The 15,987-nt window shown below is 32.4% G+C and overlaps 2 protein-coding genes across 2 annotated transcripts; one reads left to right on the top strand and one right to left on the bottom strand.

Annotated features, from left to right (window-relative positions):
* Window positions 1-1,051: 1,051 nt before the first annotated feature.
* On the bottom strand, window positions 1,052-3,406 carry LOC111801149 (60S ribosomal protein L23a-like). Its single transcript, XM_023685475.1, has 4 exons — window positions 3,322-3,406; window positions 3,076-3,120; window positions 1,603-1,963; window positions 1,052-1,328 (listed from the first exon to the last, which is right to left on the bottom strand). Exons 2-4 carry the CDS (start codon window positions 3,086-3,088, stop codon window positions 1,244-1,246), a joined length of 459 nt encoding a protein of 152 aa, XP_023541243.1. The 5' UTR covers window positions 3,089-3,120; window positions 3,322-3,406; the 3' UTR covers window positions 1,052-1,243.
* Window positions 3,407-6,729: 3,323 nt separating this feature from the next.
* LOC111805782 (sulfate transporter 4.1, chloroplastic-like) lies at window positions 6,730-15,071 on the top strand. Its single transcript, XM_023691016.1, has 17 exons — window positions 6,730-7,309; window positions 7,741-7,789; window positions 7,911-8,112; window positions 8,504-8,672; window positions 9,333-9,398; window positions 9,474-9,581; window positions 10,085-10,191; window positions 10,264-10,330; window positions 10,441-10,501; window positions 10,627-10,754; window positions 11,204-11,245; window positions 11,803-11,919; window positions 12,792-12,843; window positions 13,598-13,736; window positions 13,875-13,963; window positions 14,331-14,407; window positions 14,483-15,071. The coding sequence occupies exons 1-17, from the start codon at window positions 6,989-6,991 to the stop codon at window positions 14,798-14,800; spliced, it is 2,112 nt and encodes a 703-aa protein (XP_023546784.1). The 5' UTR covers window positions 6,730-6,988; the 3' UTR covers window positions 14,801-15,071.
* Window positions 15,072-15,987: the final 916 nt, after the last annotated feature.

Raw genomic sequence — 15,987 nt, 5'->3', positions numbered from 1 at the left:
ATTATAGAAGAATCTTAATCATCAAACATGTTGGTAAAATTAATTCTTTTTTAATTTATCCAAGTATTTTTATTATTTATTTTAATGTGCATAATCACGTAATTATTTTCTATTCTCAATCTAATCCTTCCATATTACCCTTTTTTTTCACATCTATTTCATCATATATCAATCAATTCTTTTCTTTTTTATTTTAATAATTGTTTTTCCTAAACTTTTATCAACTAACTTAGATTAAACAATTGAATTTGTAGTTTAATCTCATAAAATAGATATTAAATATCAATATAAAAATATAATGTGTCTTACCGAACGAAAGTACTTCAACCCCTCTTCTATGGTAACCGGCGCCGGGTCATCTAGAGTGATCCACTCGAAGTGGATCAGCTCACCTTCTTATTATTCAAAAGTCGAATCGGACAGTAACCAGCGTCGGTCATCTAGAGTGCTCCACCGGAAGCAGATCAGCTCACCTTCTTATTATTCAAAAGTCGAATCCGGCGGCTTCAAAACATACGCGGAGCTTCCACTTCATACGGTTCCAAACACTTGTCTGATGTTTGATGCTCCTGTCTCCCGCATGGCAGAGAGCATAATTAAATATAAATATTATGGACACAATGGAAAACGTTTGAATCAACAATCAACATCCAAAAACAAGAAACAAATTTTTAAATTTTCCAAAATTGATTTGATTTAAAAAGAAACGAAAAGTAGAAAACAAACAATTAACCTAAAGGTAAAGGGAGATAAATTAATTTACCATTGGACCCTATGTTTCTAAATCTTAGTTTATCACTACTTTTAGAGTTGATTATTTAATGTCTATTTTCTAAAATTTACACAACAATCCATTTGTTTCTTTAATAATGGTAGAAGTATAACAAAGAAATGGGGGAGAAACAAGCATCAGATATCGCCTAAATGTGAAACATAAAATGAAATCCAATAACAAAAGTAATATAAAAAATCTCAAATAAAAAAATTATGGTAATGACTAGAAATCCAGGGAAGTAGGGTTAAAATTCTTCAGATCGTTAGTGGAAAGGAGTAAAATGGCCAAGACTAGAGAAATCCAAACTAAAAAATCCAAGCACGAAGTCAACCAGCATTGCAGCAGCTAAGTGAAAAACAACTTAATAATTCTCTAGAGAAAATAGAGGTCATTCCATAAATCAAAATTGTCATCGCAGAAGCAGAATCAATCAAATTTTCTCAAACAAAAACAAACGCTAATATCTTCTTAGATAATTCCAATCTTGTTTGCAACATCCAAAGCATCGTAATCGGGAGTCAGCCTAACATACGCCTTCTTGGTTCCATCAGGCCTGCAATTATTATATAAAACAGTCATCGGGGTGTGTAATAACAAAAATATAAATTATAGTTATACGATCTTCATAATCGAAGTGTCTAATTTTTATTCATAAGGTGACTCGCAAACATATGGCAATAAAATGAGACTGCCTAATCAGCTTATTTTCCACAAGACATTGGATTATTTCGGTCCAGTATGATATTTAAAATTGAGATCACATCCAAAATAAACAGCCCAACTCAATATTCTAAGAAGAAACTATAGGAATGCTTGAATAAGATTACCTGATCAACGTGTTCACTTTCTTGGTCTGGATGTCATACATCTTCTTCACGGCATCCTTGATCTTCTTCTTATCAGCACGAATGTCCACAATGAAAACCAAAGTATTGTTATCTTCGATCTTCTTCATTGCAGACTCAGTGGTCAAAGGATATTTAAGAATCTGATACTGGTCCAACTTGTTCCTTGGAGTAGCACTAATACGTGGATACTTGGGATTTCTATCCTTCTTCAATGTCTTCGGCCGGTGAAATGTGACAGATGTCCTGATCTTCTTTGCTTTCTTAAATGTTGGACCTGATTTAACTGCCTTCGCAGCTTTCAAGGCTTGAGCCTTAGGATCGGCCTTCTTGGAGCTGTCAGCTGAGGGAAAAGAAAGGTATCAATCAAACCTGATTTAATCACTTAAAACTAATCACGTATACAATTTCTTGGGAGGGCGTTCTTGAATTCAGCCTTAGATGAATATGGTAAAGAAGTTTGTTACCCAACGGAACACACATATAAATGACTAATTATCATTATCATGCACCCCAATCTCTTATTATGATAGAAAAAATCAATTCAACTTGATTAGGCCAAATTCCGCCATGCATGCGTACTATTCTATTAATGAGCAACAGTGTTAAAAAACAATCCTATTTCAGAAGGAAAATAAATATCAGATCCGAGACATAAAATTCTGGAAAAACGTAGGCAAAATTGTATCAAATAATGAAGAGAAGATAAGGAAACAAGGCCTTGCTCGATAACCAATTGGTTTTTGGTTTAGAAAAATTATGCTTGTATTCTCAATATTCTCTATTGTGATTTTCAGTTTTCAAAACTTGGCTTGATTTTTTAAACATAACTACAAAGTAAATAACAAAACAAAGAAACGGGGATTAAAAGCTTAATTTTCAAAACCAAAAACTAAATTGTTATCAAACTGGACCTAGGATATTAAAAAAAAGAGCAGGTTATCCACTCATTTGATAGTATCAATTTGATATTAATTTCATTAAGCCAACTAATTTATTGAATAAAACTTACTTCAACAAAGTCATAGAGCATCCATTTCATAAAAATAATATAATTAATTTAGTCCATAATCTTCTACAAATTTTATTAGACTTAATAACATAGTTAATAAAAATGATAAAACTATTAATAAACTTCAAATCGCCATTTTTCGATTTTGGCCCTACACAATCTGTTTGGAATAATCAGCTAACAAGACCAGAAAAGAAAACAGGCGAGACTGTGAGAATCAAGCAAACCTTTTGTTTGAAGTCAGTAACCCGCTGACTAAAGTCTAAACAGATTACTCAGATCTTGTTATTTTGTTCTTACGATAATATCTGGTTAATATCGAACGGCGGTCATGAGAAACGAAATTAAACGGAAAAGAATGTGTAGCAGATATTCAACTCTTAATGCACAATGTTATAAACAGAGCCACCGATAACAGTTTGAGAGAGAAATCGATAACTTACCTTTTGGAGCCATTGCAGAATCCTCTACCTAATCACTACTCCAACCTGTTGATAATAGAAGCGACGGAAATATATATCAAGGATTGCAGAAAACTCTCAACAAATTAACAAGAAAAATACTAACGAAATCTTAGACTACGCATACGAATCCAAGTAATGGAAACATATACAAACTCAAAAACACTAAGAACAAACAATCACCTATCGATATTTTAAGAGGAAGTGAAGCAGATAAAAGGTCCTTACCCAGACGAACAGCTGCTATCTGGAAGGCTAGGTTTCCGCAGTTGAGAAGGCGAAGCGGCTTATATATTAGGGTTTTGTAGAAACATATATATACTTGCGGAAAATAATTTAAGATTAAATCTCATTTTTGCCCTCGAAAAATAATATTATTGCATTAATATATATATTTTATATATATATATATATATATATAAAATAACTTTCCTTCCACCAAATTTTAAAATATATTCTACGTTTTTTCTTTAAATAAAATTATTTATTTTGGAACTTTCGAAATAAAATATATCACGGAGATGAATGTCGAACCCCGGCATGGATTGATGGAGCAGATTAGGGATAACCCTGAAATTTGCTAACTCGGTTTTAGCATTACGAAAAATTTTAAAACTATATAGCGGATTTGAGCGTTTTAGCTAAACCGAGTCATGTTTCGACTATTACCGTCTTCATTACTATGTTCTTGAAAAAATCTATAATTAGTCGGTTTTTGTAGTAAATTCGACTAGTTTATGTTTACAAAATAAATTTTTAAAAAACTTTGAAATTAATAATGATTGGTTTTAATATTTATTAAAAGTATAAGAATTAAATTTAAACTAAAATGGTAAAATACTGCAACTAAAATGGTATTAAAGGCCCACCCAATTTTGGGCTTCGCTCAAGGTGCCAGGCCCATATTGGCCCATTTCACCTGTGTCTGGCCCAGTTGGTCCAGTTTTCCCCTTCCCTCCCGTAGACTGCTACAGTTTATATATATATATATATATATATATATTTATTTTTTTTTATTTTTTTTTTATATATTTTTTTTTAATTTTAACGACTATTCATGGACGTGTGGTACATATTCAATCTAAAAGAACGTTGGTTAGATTAGGTCGAGCTTACCTAACAAAATTTGTTGCTTAACCCGACTTAATCGTCATTTAGTTCTAGACTATCAGATGGAAATGACTTGTCATTAATATTTGTGAGCTCCGTCTGTTGACATAGACAAAATTTACGAGCATAATTGTATACATTATTTTAATGACAAATTTAAGTGTATACGTTATGCTTCAATTAATGAAAATATTATTTGAATATATAATTGGTAAAAGACACGTCCCAATAATTTGATTTCGTTGGTTTCATACTTTTAGAATTACCAATTATGTCCCTAATTATGCATTGTACCGAAGTCAAAAGGTGAAATTTGGTCATGCACTTATTTTTATTTTAAGGGTGGCTCGATAACACCACTAATTCATACTATACAACCCAAACGGTAAAAATAGCTTTTTTCGGTGTGGGTTGAGTTGAATTTTTTTAAAATATAAATTTCGGGTTGACCCATAGGTTAAATTTCCTTGTCGGGTCAACCAAACTAACCAAACAAATAGGGTTAACAATCCAACCTTATCATGCTTTCAATATTATTATGAAAATTATGAATATTTCATGAGCGTTTAATAGTTAAATAAATACTTTATTTTTCAAATAACTTAATTCAGAATATTTTGTCGTACGTGTCCACTTTATTGGCTTTTGTCCACCTATCCTCTTGCGACACGTGTGTGATTATTCACCTCTAGTTAGTCAAATCCCCGCCCGTCGATCGAACTTTAATTTTGGACCAAGTAAATGATTTGACAACGAAATATCGGCAATTCTCTTTACTTGGGACCCACCACTTATACATCTCCATAGCAATATAATAATAATAATAATAATAATAAATATATTGCAATATTAAAATGGATGATGTAATATAATGACTCACCTAATGGACTCTTAACATAAAATTATCATTAAAATAAAGTTAATGATATTAAAAACATAAATTTCAACGACACGTCTTAATTATCTTCTTTCAAAAAACTCGCATTTTTGTTGGTTCGCCGGTGACAAACCCACCAATATTGATCCCGTGTCTACAACGAAATTCAAAATAGGTGAATTTTACCTAAAACATCAAAAAATTAGTTGACTCGAAGAATATTTACTTAATCCACCACCGTGTGCTGTGGAAAATTTCTCTATTTATAATCAAATAAATTAGTAGGATATGTAAATGGTAATAAATAGAAATAACAATCTAGGTAAGTTAATAAGTCAAATATCTGGAAATTTACCTTATAGTAAAATATTAAATATGATATACATGGTAAAATATAATTTAGTATTAAATATCTTTAACAGAGCCAAATCGAACCATACTATTTTGTATGAACCAAGCATTGAATCGTAGCTTTCAACCTACTTGCTCGATAAAGACTATTGGTTTGCATGACGCAGAAGAGAGAACAGTAGTAGCACACACATAAATGAGAAGGAAAAACGTCATCAAACTCGACAAACAACTCCCTAAAATTATTGTCAGGCTAATCGTGCAATAATCCCAATATGCTTCAGCGACTAACGAAATGGAATACTGAAGCTAGTCGACAATCAAATGAAAAATGACTAACGACCAATAGAGAAAATTGATAATGGATAATTTTGAAGCCAAATTTGGTCGTTTTAAAGGCACTATACTCCAAGTTTAAACGAGCTAGATGCAGTAAAAACTAAATTTATAATTAAATACTTTTTTTTTCATATATATATTTTAAGAAAAAAGTTAAAATAACATAATTAGGGACAAAAATAGGGCCGGGTAAAATCCAAACCAAGATGCATTCTTCACCACGCATCTCCCAATTCTGAATGTGGACGCTTTATCGTCCCATTACACCAAAAGCCTTAATTCCGGACCGCACATTTATTTTANTTTTTTTTTTTTTTTTTTTTTTTTTTTTTTTTTTAATTTCTTTGACAATTAAAACAATAACTATTAAAAAAATAGTATATCTCCAAATTTCATTATATAATATTTCAGAATTTCCCTCTCATTAATCTATCTTATTAAAATATTATATATATATATATATATGTATATATTAAATCAATAATTTTTTAAATAAATAATAGCACCAAGTTAATCAATAAAATAATAATAACGTGCTAAAATTTTATATTTTAATATGATATTCATATTTATTTTATTTATATTTGTCTTATTTAATGAACCGTTAAATATATATTTGAACCTTAAAACGATGTTTAAATTGAATATTTGTTGCTTTAATTTATAAAAAGTTAAAATGTAGACGATGGTATGTAAATATTTTAATTAATTAATTTTTTAATTATACCAATAATCCAACCAGATAAATGATATGGCTGCGATAATAGAATATTATTACAGAATTAATGAATAAATTAAAATGAAGTTGAAATTGAATTAAATTAATATTAATATTAAGTTGAAATTAAAATTAGGTTGAAATTTAGTTAATATTAGAAGTTGAAATTAAACTAATTTAATAAATATATAACCAAGGAGAGTTTTGATTTGTACTAAAAAAAGAAAAGAATCAGTATTTATTTATGTGGTGACAGGTGATAAATAGGGAGAGGTTCTCTCATCCGACGGACGAGGCCGAATAACAGTCAACAATTTCAGCAGTGAATTGCAAAATTTTCCCGGGAAAGTAATTTGATTCCGGCGAGAAAGTTTCTTCAATTCTACACCTGCTCCGATTACGTCTCCATTCATTGAATCAATGGTGGAGCTCTAGTTTTTCCTCTCCCAACTGATTGAGATTCATCGGAGCCTGAACAATTCCTTGCTCTGGTTTTGCGCATGGAGATTAGCTACGCATCACCTAGCGCGTCTAGTCTTGCTTCCTCTAATTCTGCCCTTTCATCCATGCCTTCCTCCACCCGACCGGTCAAGGTCATTCCCTTGCAGCATCCTAGTACCACGTCGTCCTCGCCGGCCGGTGGTTATTCCGCTGGCGTTCTGGTGAAGAAATGGACGGGGAAGGTTAAGCAGATGACTTGGATTAACTGGATGGAGCTTCTGCTACCGTGCTCGCGTTGGATTAGAACGTATAAATGGCGGGAGTATTTACAGAGCGATCTCTTGTCCGGGATTACCATTGGCATCATGCTCGTTCCGCAGGTGGGATTTTTAGTTCAATCTATCAAGCATGAAGATATTAATGACTGTGTTACCTTTTTCCTGACATCAACTGTCACATTGATATGATCCAACTCTTTAAGTTCTTGCTTGACAATTAAAAGCTTCATTTCATCAATTTTGGCATTATATTACAGTGTAACCGATCATTGTTAAGAATGAATAATGAACATTAGGAACTGTACAACTTAAAACTATGCTGGCTGATTGAGTTGTTGAAATAAGAATAATTTATATGCTGTTCCAATTAGAAAGTTCAAATTTCTATCATTATAAATGTAAGTATTCTTATCCGATATCAAGGTTCTCTTGGAGATTTTGGCCTGTTTAAGACTCTAAGTTAGTTACATCTTTCACAATATCCGACTGTTAGTCACTGTCCTGACTCCTGATTGCTTGTTCTTATTTACCAGGCAATGTCTTATGCGAAATTAGCCGGGCTTCAACCAATATATGGACTTTGTAAGAAAATCACTCTTAATTGCAATAAACTTCCTTACGTTTTTATGCTCAGAAATCTGAAGGCCTCTCTGTTTTAAATTTCCTATTTTCATCTAACTCTGTAATTCTTATTGCAAGGCAGATTCTGGTTTTCTCCCTTTGTTCGTCTATGCATTTTTTGGTTCTTCTCGTCAGCTTGCTGTTGGTCCAGTAGCATTGGTTTCTCTCCTGGTTTCTAATGTCTTGGGTGGAATTGTCAATTCATCTGAGGAACTATATACTGAACTTGCGATATTATTGGCACTCATGGTTGGAGTATTGGAATGTGTGATGGGGCTCTTGAGGTAGGTATCCTTTTCCGTTTGATGAGATATTTGTTTCATATAAAATGTTATCATTTCATATTCATATCTCAATTTTTAGAGGTCTTTAACAATCTAGATGGTTGAATCATGCTGATTTTTATTTTGTTTTGCAACGTTTTATAGCACTTCTTAAATTGAACATTGAGCATAATAGTTGTTTTTTTAAAATCCTGTTTGTGGCTGTGTTATACGACTAAAGCATTACTTTTGGAGAATGAATATTTCACTTCTATGACAGCTAGTACCTTTAACCAACACTAATCTAATGGAGAATACTTTTGTAGACTTGGTTATGAAGGAAATTAATCTTCTACGAGTTTTTTAATTTTATTTTACCTGATTATATACTCTATTTGTTGCCTTATATCAGGCTTGGGTGGCTTATTCGCTTTATCAGTCACTCTGTAATCTCTGGCTTTACTACAGCTTCTGCCATTGTGATTGGATTATCCCAAGTGAAATACTTTCTGGGGTATGATGTATCAAGAAGTAGCAAAATTGTGCCTCTAATTGAGAGCATAATAGCTGGAGCAGACGGGGTACGTATTTTGGGCACTGTATTAAATATCCTTGTGGCATAGTAAACTAGGTTTTGATTCAGTACTCAGCTCATCTTGCTATCAACAATCAAGCTACAAATGATTTCTTCCCACGTTGTTGGTATAATGTATCTAAATAGTTAACTAGGTATGGATTTCTCAACCAAAGTCAAAGATGCCAATTTCCATGCAGGATAATACTTTGAAGCATGCTCGTATCTGCCTAATTAAAATTTCACCATCAAGTTTGATAACTTTTATATCGGCTCACAATGAGTATTTTGTGATTTTTATTAGAGGAGCTTTAGACTAAATAACTTTTCATTCTGAGCCAATTTATAAATACCCAATCAAACTTCCTACCAAATGGCTCTAGTTGACACTTTCTCCCTCTTTCTAACTTCCCTAGGATGCACTTTAAATTATTTTGCATCAACTCCTATTTTGGCAATTGATTTGAAGTTCTAATCCTGAAACTCCCTTTGCTTGTTTAACCTTTCTAGTAGCATATTTAGTTTCAAACATCAACTAATTCAACAAAAAGAGTGAGGGAAATTAAGTAGATAAAGTATCTTTGCATGATTTTTTGTTACCGGATTTGCACTTCATTCAAAAAAAATTTATTTTATTTTACCAGCTAATATAGTTATTTATTTATAGTTCTTGTGGGCACCGTTCATAATGGGATCAGTTATCCTTGCAGTACTTCAAATCATGAAGCATCTGGTATGGATTCTTATCTACTTATTAAGTATCAAACTATCATTAGATTCTTTTTATGATTTTAGCATTCGTGATTAGGGAAAAACAAGGAAGCACTTACGGTTTCTCAGAGTTGCTGGGCCCCTTACAGCAGTTGTTATGGGTACAACATTGGCGAAAGTATTGAATCTGCCATCCATTTCATTGGTAAGCATTGATAATAAAAAATTAGAATTCTTTCTAGATATATTAATTACTTTATACAGATTCAACCCAGTTTCATGCAAATGATCTTTCTAATAATATGCTTTAAACCACTTTGTGGCTCTTTTTTTGCGTCTGTCTTTGTTTTCTTTCACGATTTTCAATGAAAATTTGGTTTCTCATCAAGAAAATTTCTTTAAACCAAGATCTTTTTAAATTTCTTTGTGATGCTCCATAAACTAAAATTTAGCTATGATGTTTGTTAATTATGAACAAGGCACAAATGGTGACCTTGGTAGTTTAAGTGAATACACACTTTTGATTCTCATACCAACGTTATGCCATCGGGCTCTTTATCTGGCCATAAGAACATATAACTGTTAACCCTCGACATATTTGTTAGTTTTATAGTTGTTTTCTCTTTCTTTTTAAATGGATTAGAAACTTAATATGAATACGTTTATAATGAGCCGGAAATGCTTACCAAAGAAGTGGTACTGGTTTAGGTTGGAGACATTCCCCAAGGCCTTCCGAAGTTTTCTGTTCCTAAAAGTTTTGAGCATGTGAAGTCGTTGATTCCAACTGCCTTTCTGATCACAGGAGTAGCTATNTTTTTTTTTTTTTTTTTTTTTTTTTTTTTTTTTTTTTTTTTTTTTTTTTTTTTTTTTTTTTTTTTTTGTACTCAGGAATCTGTTGGGATTGCGAAAGCATTAGCAGCCAAGAACGGGTACGAGTTAGATTCAAATCAGGAGGTATGCTGCTTTTGTCCTTTGAAAATTATTAGAGAAGTTTTACACCTCTTAAAAATGACTGCTTCACCATGATAAAAGTGAATTCTGGTTTATATTATTTTATTGAACAGTTATTTGGTCTTGGAGTATCCAATGTTGTTGGCTCGTTCTTTTCAGCATATCCCACAACAGGTAGTAACTTTAATGTTTAATATTATTCAGTTGCTAATCATTGACTCATTAGAAGTCTATAGTAATTTGAATTTCTTTGTTTAGTGAATCGTTAGTGTAACTAATTTTTTCCATTGTTTTTGTAGGTTCTTTCTCAAGATCAGCTGTGAACCACGAAAGTGGAGCAAAAACTAGCTTATCTCAGATTGTTACAGGAGTCGTTATGGGCGGTGCCCTTCTTTTCTTGACTCCATTGTTTGAGCACATACCTCAGGTTTATCTCCATTATCCACACACATAAAATACATCAACACAACCAGGGCGATAGCTTGTACTTGGACCATATGATTGTTCATTCCACTGCATTCCCATTTCTTGTCACAAAATGAGCCGAAATACTAATGCTGCAATCATTGTTTATTACGTGGAATAGGAGCTAAAAAGAAAATGTGATTATTTTATACTGAACTCTTTTTAATCTTTGAAGCTCAAATTTTTAGGTTGGAATTGACTTTAACATTTAAATTATTTCCTATTACTCTCTTTCGTATACCATTTTGGACTTGGGCTAAAATTCACTGATTGTTGTTTTTGAAGTAGTTTGAGATTCCAATTCTATTTATGCCATAAACTAGAAAAGGCTAGAGATGTTAAGTTAGACTAAATTCAAGCATTTTTTAATTAGAGATGCTAACTTCGCTAATTTCTTTTCTTTTATCTCAGTGTGCTTTGGCCGCCATTGTGATTTCCGCTGTAATAACTTTGGTAAGCACTGCTGATCTAGTAAATTCTTTTTCTTAGTTAGATGTTCTGATTATATTAACAATTGATGACTAAATGTATTTCTTATCTAATGAATAAGCTAATTCATGAATAGAGCAGACGATCATGATTATTCATGTTTATTACTACAATTATATTGAGTGATATTTCTTATTTGCCAATATGTTGTTTAAGTTGATTGATTTTGCTCAAGAAAAGGAACTAGGAACAAACTATTAAGTTTTGTGGTTAGTTCTTAATATAATTTGACTGACAACTTCTGTGTGAAATTCCATATCCGTTGATTGCAAAAAATCATCTTTCCTGGTTTATTTAAATAGAAAATTCAAGGACGGGTTGATAAACTAGAATTATCATTCGATGCGCCAGCGAACATTTTCATGGTGATACGATAATAAAGGGAACATATTTCCCGGCTTGTTTCAATGAGATTATCAGCTTGGGGACTTTTCTTTTCTTCTCATGATTGTAGATGAGAGTGCATTTAGAGTTGTCGTGAACAACTATAAGTCATCTTACTTTGCATATTATTGTTTCAGGTGGATTACGACGAGGCTATTTTTTTGTGGCGTATAAATAAGAAAGATTTTCTTCTTTGGGTGATTACTGCCATTACTACGTTGTTCCTTGGTATTGAGATTGGTGTCTTAATTGGGGTACGTACTTAAAATCTGACATGATACAGTAGTTTTATTTCGATAATTATTTACTGATTTTTTGGTGTGTTTAAATTTATAATGGAAACCGTTTTTTCTTTGGCTTTCAACGTGAACAAATTCATGGTTTTGATCTTTAGAGTTCAGAAGTAGGATACATCTTGGCTTTATATTGATAAAAAAAAGGAACTTACATTAGAAAAAAAGGAGTGGTCGAACCCAACGAATCCTCTAGAGTCTGTTAAACATCAATAATCCTCTTCTTCACATCTCTTAGAGTTGGTTTCTGCTCCCTCATGTTCTGAATGATAATTGGGACGCTCTTCTTCTTTATTGAATGTTTTGATCTCGCTAGAACTTCTCGTTGGTGCTCAGTGCTCACTTTCCAGCTTATTTAAACACTATTCTTCAAGTGTTATACACATAAATTGGGATGCTTTTATTCATTCTTACTAATTGGTTTTGTCATATTCTTTACTTTTCCTCTTCTTTGTTCTTTTCACTCTTTTGAGAGTTTGTATCACCGAACATTTTTGCTTCTTTTCATTTATCAATGAGAAGTTTGTATGTTGTTCAAAATCTACATCATATCATAATAGAAAGAAAGAAAAAAAAAACACCGCTATAATTAGTTTAAGTAACACACCTTTTTGCTCGTAATCTACCATTTAGATTTACATCAACCTTTTCTTTTAACGTTAGTGTTAGAACTCACTGTGTAGAATGTAGAAGTAGAAGCTTACGTATTAGGCCATCTAAAATTAAAGTATGCTTTTAAATATGTTTCCGTCAACATTGTCCAACTCTTCGACTGCCTATTTCCAAATAATACCACTAGAAGCTAGCGGTTTAATGTGAATTTCTTACTGTAGGTGGGTGTTTCACTGGCCTTTGTCATTCACGAATCTGCAAATCCACATATGGGTAAGTGGTTCAATTTCTAATTCTTATAAGTGAAACCTGGCATGCTGTGTGCCACATTTAAGTCTTACCTCTTTTGAAATCAGCGTTGTGTGATTGATTTGTATATCTTGTCGAGGTGGACGGTGAATTTCCATCTAAGCCCAAACTATAAATTCTGTAGTAATTATGCTTTCTATTTTCAAACCAATCCAAACAATGAGAGGGAAACTTCTAAATTTCCTGATTCACTATTCGTCCCTATCTCAACTACATTCTGATTGGTGATGCTTAAGGTGCGTGTAACAACCCAAGTTCACCGCTAGCAGATATTATCCTCTTTGGGCTTTTTCTTTCGAACTTCTCCTCAAGATTTTTAAAACGCGCCAGCTGGGCTGTTACAGTGCGTGTTTTTTTAATTACTTCGTACTTATTCCTTAACCCCCAGCCTATTTATTTTTGAGGATATCCTCAAAGGAACAAAAGCTCGTAATTGATCAATAAAAATAAATCATCATTGTTTACTTTAAATATTTTGAAGTATCCTGATGAAAGCAGAGACTTGGAACAGAATTGTATTGGAAATGTTGAAGAAAAAGAAAACACATTAAATCTTCCACGTAATTCAAAGAACTTGGAAACCTCCCTCCCTAGGTTTCTTTGTTCTAAATCATTCTATTTGTAGTCACTTTCTTAGCAAGTGACTAATATCCGTCTAAAACAATGGTATCATATCCTCATAATTCAATGTTAATTCTTTGATTTGTTCCTTTTACAGCTGTATTGGGGCGTCTTCCTGGCACAACTGTGTACAGAAATATTCAACAGTATCCTGAGGCATATACTTACAATGGAATTGTGATTGTTCGGATTGATGCACCAATTTATTTTGCAAACACGAGTTACATCAGTGACAGGTGCCTTCTCCTACTCATGGTCTTCTTAGTTTTTGGCGTACTCGTCCTCTCAATCACATTGAAAACAATAACTTGCTTTTTTACCCTCTAATTTTCCCAAGTAAACAAACACAATGAAAGGATTTTTTTTCTTCACAGGCTACGTGAATATGAAGTTGAAGTGGACCGATCTACTGGTCGTGGGCCAGATGTTGAAAGAGTCTATTTCGTGGTTATAGAGATGGCACGTAAGTTAATTCACTCTTACACTCTGCTTGTTTTTATGCTTTTAATGGTATGCTCCTCCTAGTATCTAGTGGAATTTGTAAACTACGTTTGGGAAGGATGGGATTGTGACTCAAAATCATGTTTAAAAGTGATTTTTAAGTGCTTTTGAAGCCACTGACACTTGAAATATTAGGTGAGAAAATCCTTATAAATTGCTTTTGGCTGCTTGTTAAGGAAGCACTTAAAAACACTTTCAAAAAGCATCAAAACAATTTAACATTAAGCACTTTTTACTAAATTGATTATAATCAACATATTTATTGACCCCTTTGGTCTAAATTATTAATCTTTGTGTTCATTTTTCCAATGCGTTCTCTACCTTTCCAGCTGTTACTTACATAGATTCAAGTGCTGTCCAGACTCTAAAAGATTTGTATCAAGAGTACAAACTTCGTGATATTCAGGTAAGTTATAACTTCTTTTCTCGTACGACAAATAATCACTGAAGATTTCTTCATAACCATTTGGTTTGTATATAGATTGCCATTTCCAATCCGAATCGAGATGTTCTACTTACATTTTCAAGATCTGGCGTTGTTGAGCTTATCGGGAAGGAGTGGTTTTTTGTTAGAGTTCATGATGCAGTTCAAGTTTGTCTTCAGCATGTGGAGAGCCTAAAGGAAACAACCACGAGACCAGTTTCTTCTCCAAATGATGCATCGACCTATATCCAAAGGTTAGTGAAGTCTAGAAATGAGGATTTATCAGTGAGCCAATTAGAGTCAGGCTTCCAAAAGCTTCCAAGTTCTAATGAAATTGACCCTCAATTGGAACCATTACTGTCTCGAAATCCTTGAAAATGATTTGGTCCTTAGTAATTTTTTATTCGCATGCGTAGGATGTCGATTATTTTGTAAAGCCGTGCATATGTATGCTTTTATTGTCCCAATTTACTTTGTGTATGTAAATCGAATTGTGGTGGTGATATTGAGAGAAAAATTAGTCTATTTTGTAAAGATTTCGAGATGAATTCGGGTTGATTATGAATTCAGTTTGATGTATGCTACGAACAGCCAAAAAGTGGATATGGTTTGATATTATGAATGCTAATGCAATTGGGTTTTTTAATTTGATCGCCGGTTGTAGTTTTGGTGGAAGTAGTAAATGTATGTGTTGTGATCCAGTAATAGTGTAACATTTACTAGAAAGGTACATGAATGATTGAGACCACCTTCAAATGTCAATTATCATGTCAATTATCTTCACATGTCAATTATCTTGAAAATATGAAATTGTACTTAAAGAAATGCTTGGAGAATTGATATTTAAGTGTTCTTGACCGGAAAACATTTTACATTAGGTGACCTCTTGGAATGCAAATTTTCAAAACGTGAAAGCAGTCCAAGACAAGTAAGATACTCGGTCACATCGCATTGCATATAGGGAAATGTTGGGTTTACCAAGTGTTGTATGTGAATTCCTCACATATAGGGAAATGTTGGGTTTACCAAGTGTTGTATGTGAATTCCTCACATATAGGGAAATGTTGGGTTTACCAAGTGTTGTATGTGAATTCCTCACATTTAATCTTTTTAAATCACAAATTTAATTAGTATAGTGCTATCCATGAATCAGGAGGGAGCTGGAAGGTTAATTATTTATTTATTTATTATTATAATTATACAACTTTTTTTAATAAGAAAATTAGACAACTGTACAAGATCCAAAGAGGCTGTCTTAATTAATTAATTATTTATTTATATATATATATATATATTTTTTCTTTTTTGTCTAATGTTTTTGGTTATAATCCTGTCTATAGTTGTAAATTTAAATTAATTTTAAATAACTTATAGGCTTTTATTTTAATTTAAATATTTTAAATTATTGTCGTTTTTCCCTTTTTCTCTTTTTTAGACGATAAATTATAATTTTCACATTTTGACGTGATAACTGTTGACAAAATTATTGACATTTCATAAATATTTTAACGACACTAGATCTACAAGGTGGTAACTTGAAAAGTGTTCATATGACTAGACAA

Source organism: Cucurbita pepo, chromosome LG01 (genome assembly GCF_002806865.2).
Source record: "Cucurbita pepo subsp. pepo cultivar mu-cu-16 chromosome LG01, ASM280686v2, whole genome shotgun sequence".
NCBI lineage: Eukaryota > Viridiplantae > Streptophyta > Magnoliopsida > Cucurbitales > Cucurbitaceae > Cucurbita > Cucurbita pepo.
The sequence above is the reverse complement of the archived record's forward strand: the minus strand, read 5'-3'. Positions and strand labels throughout refer to the sequence as shown.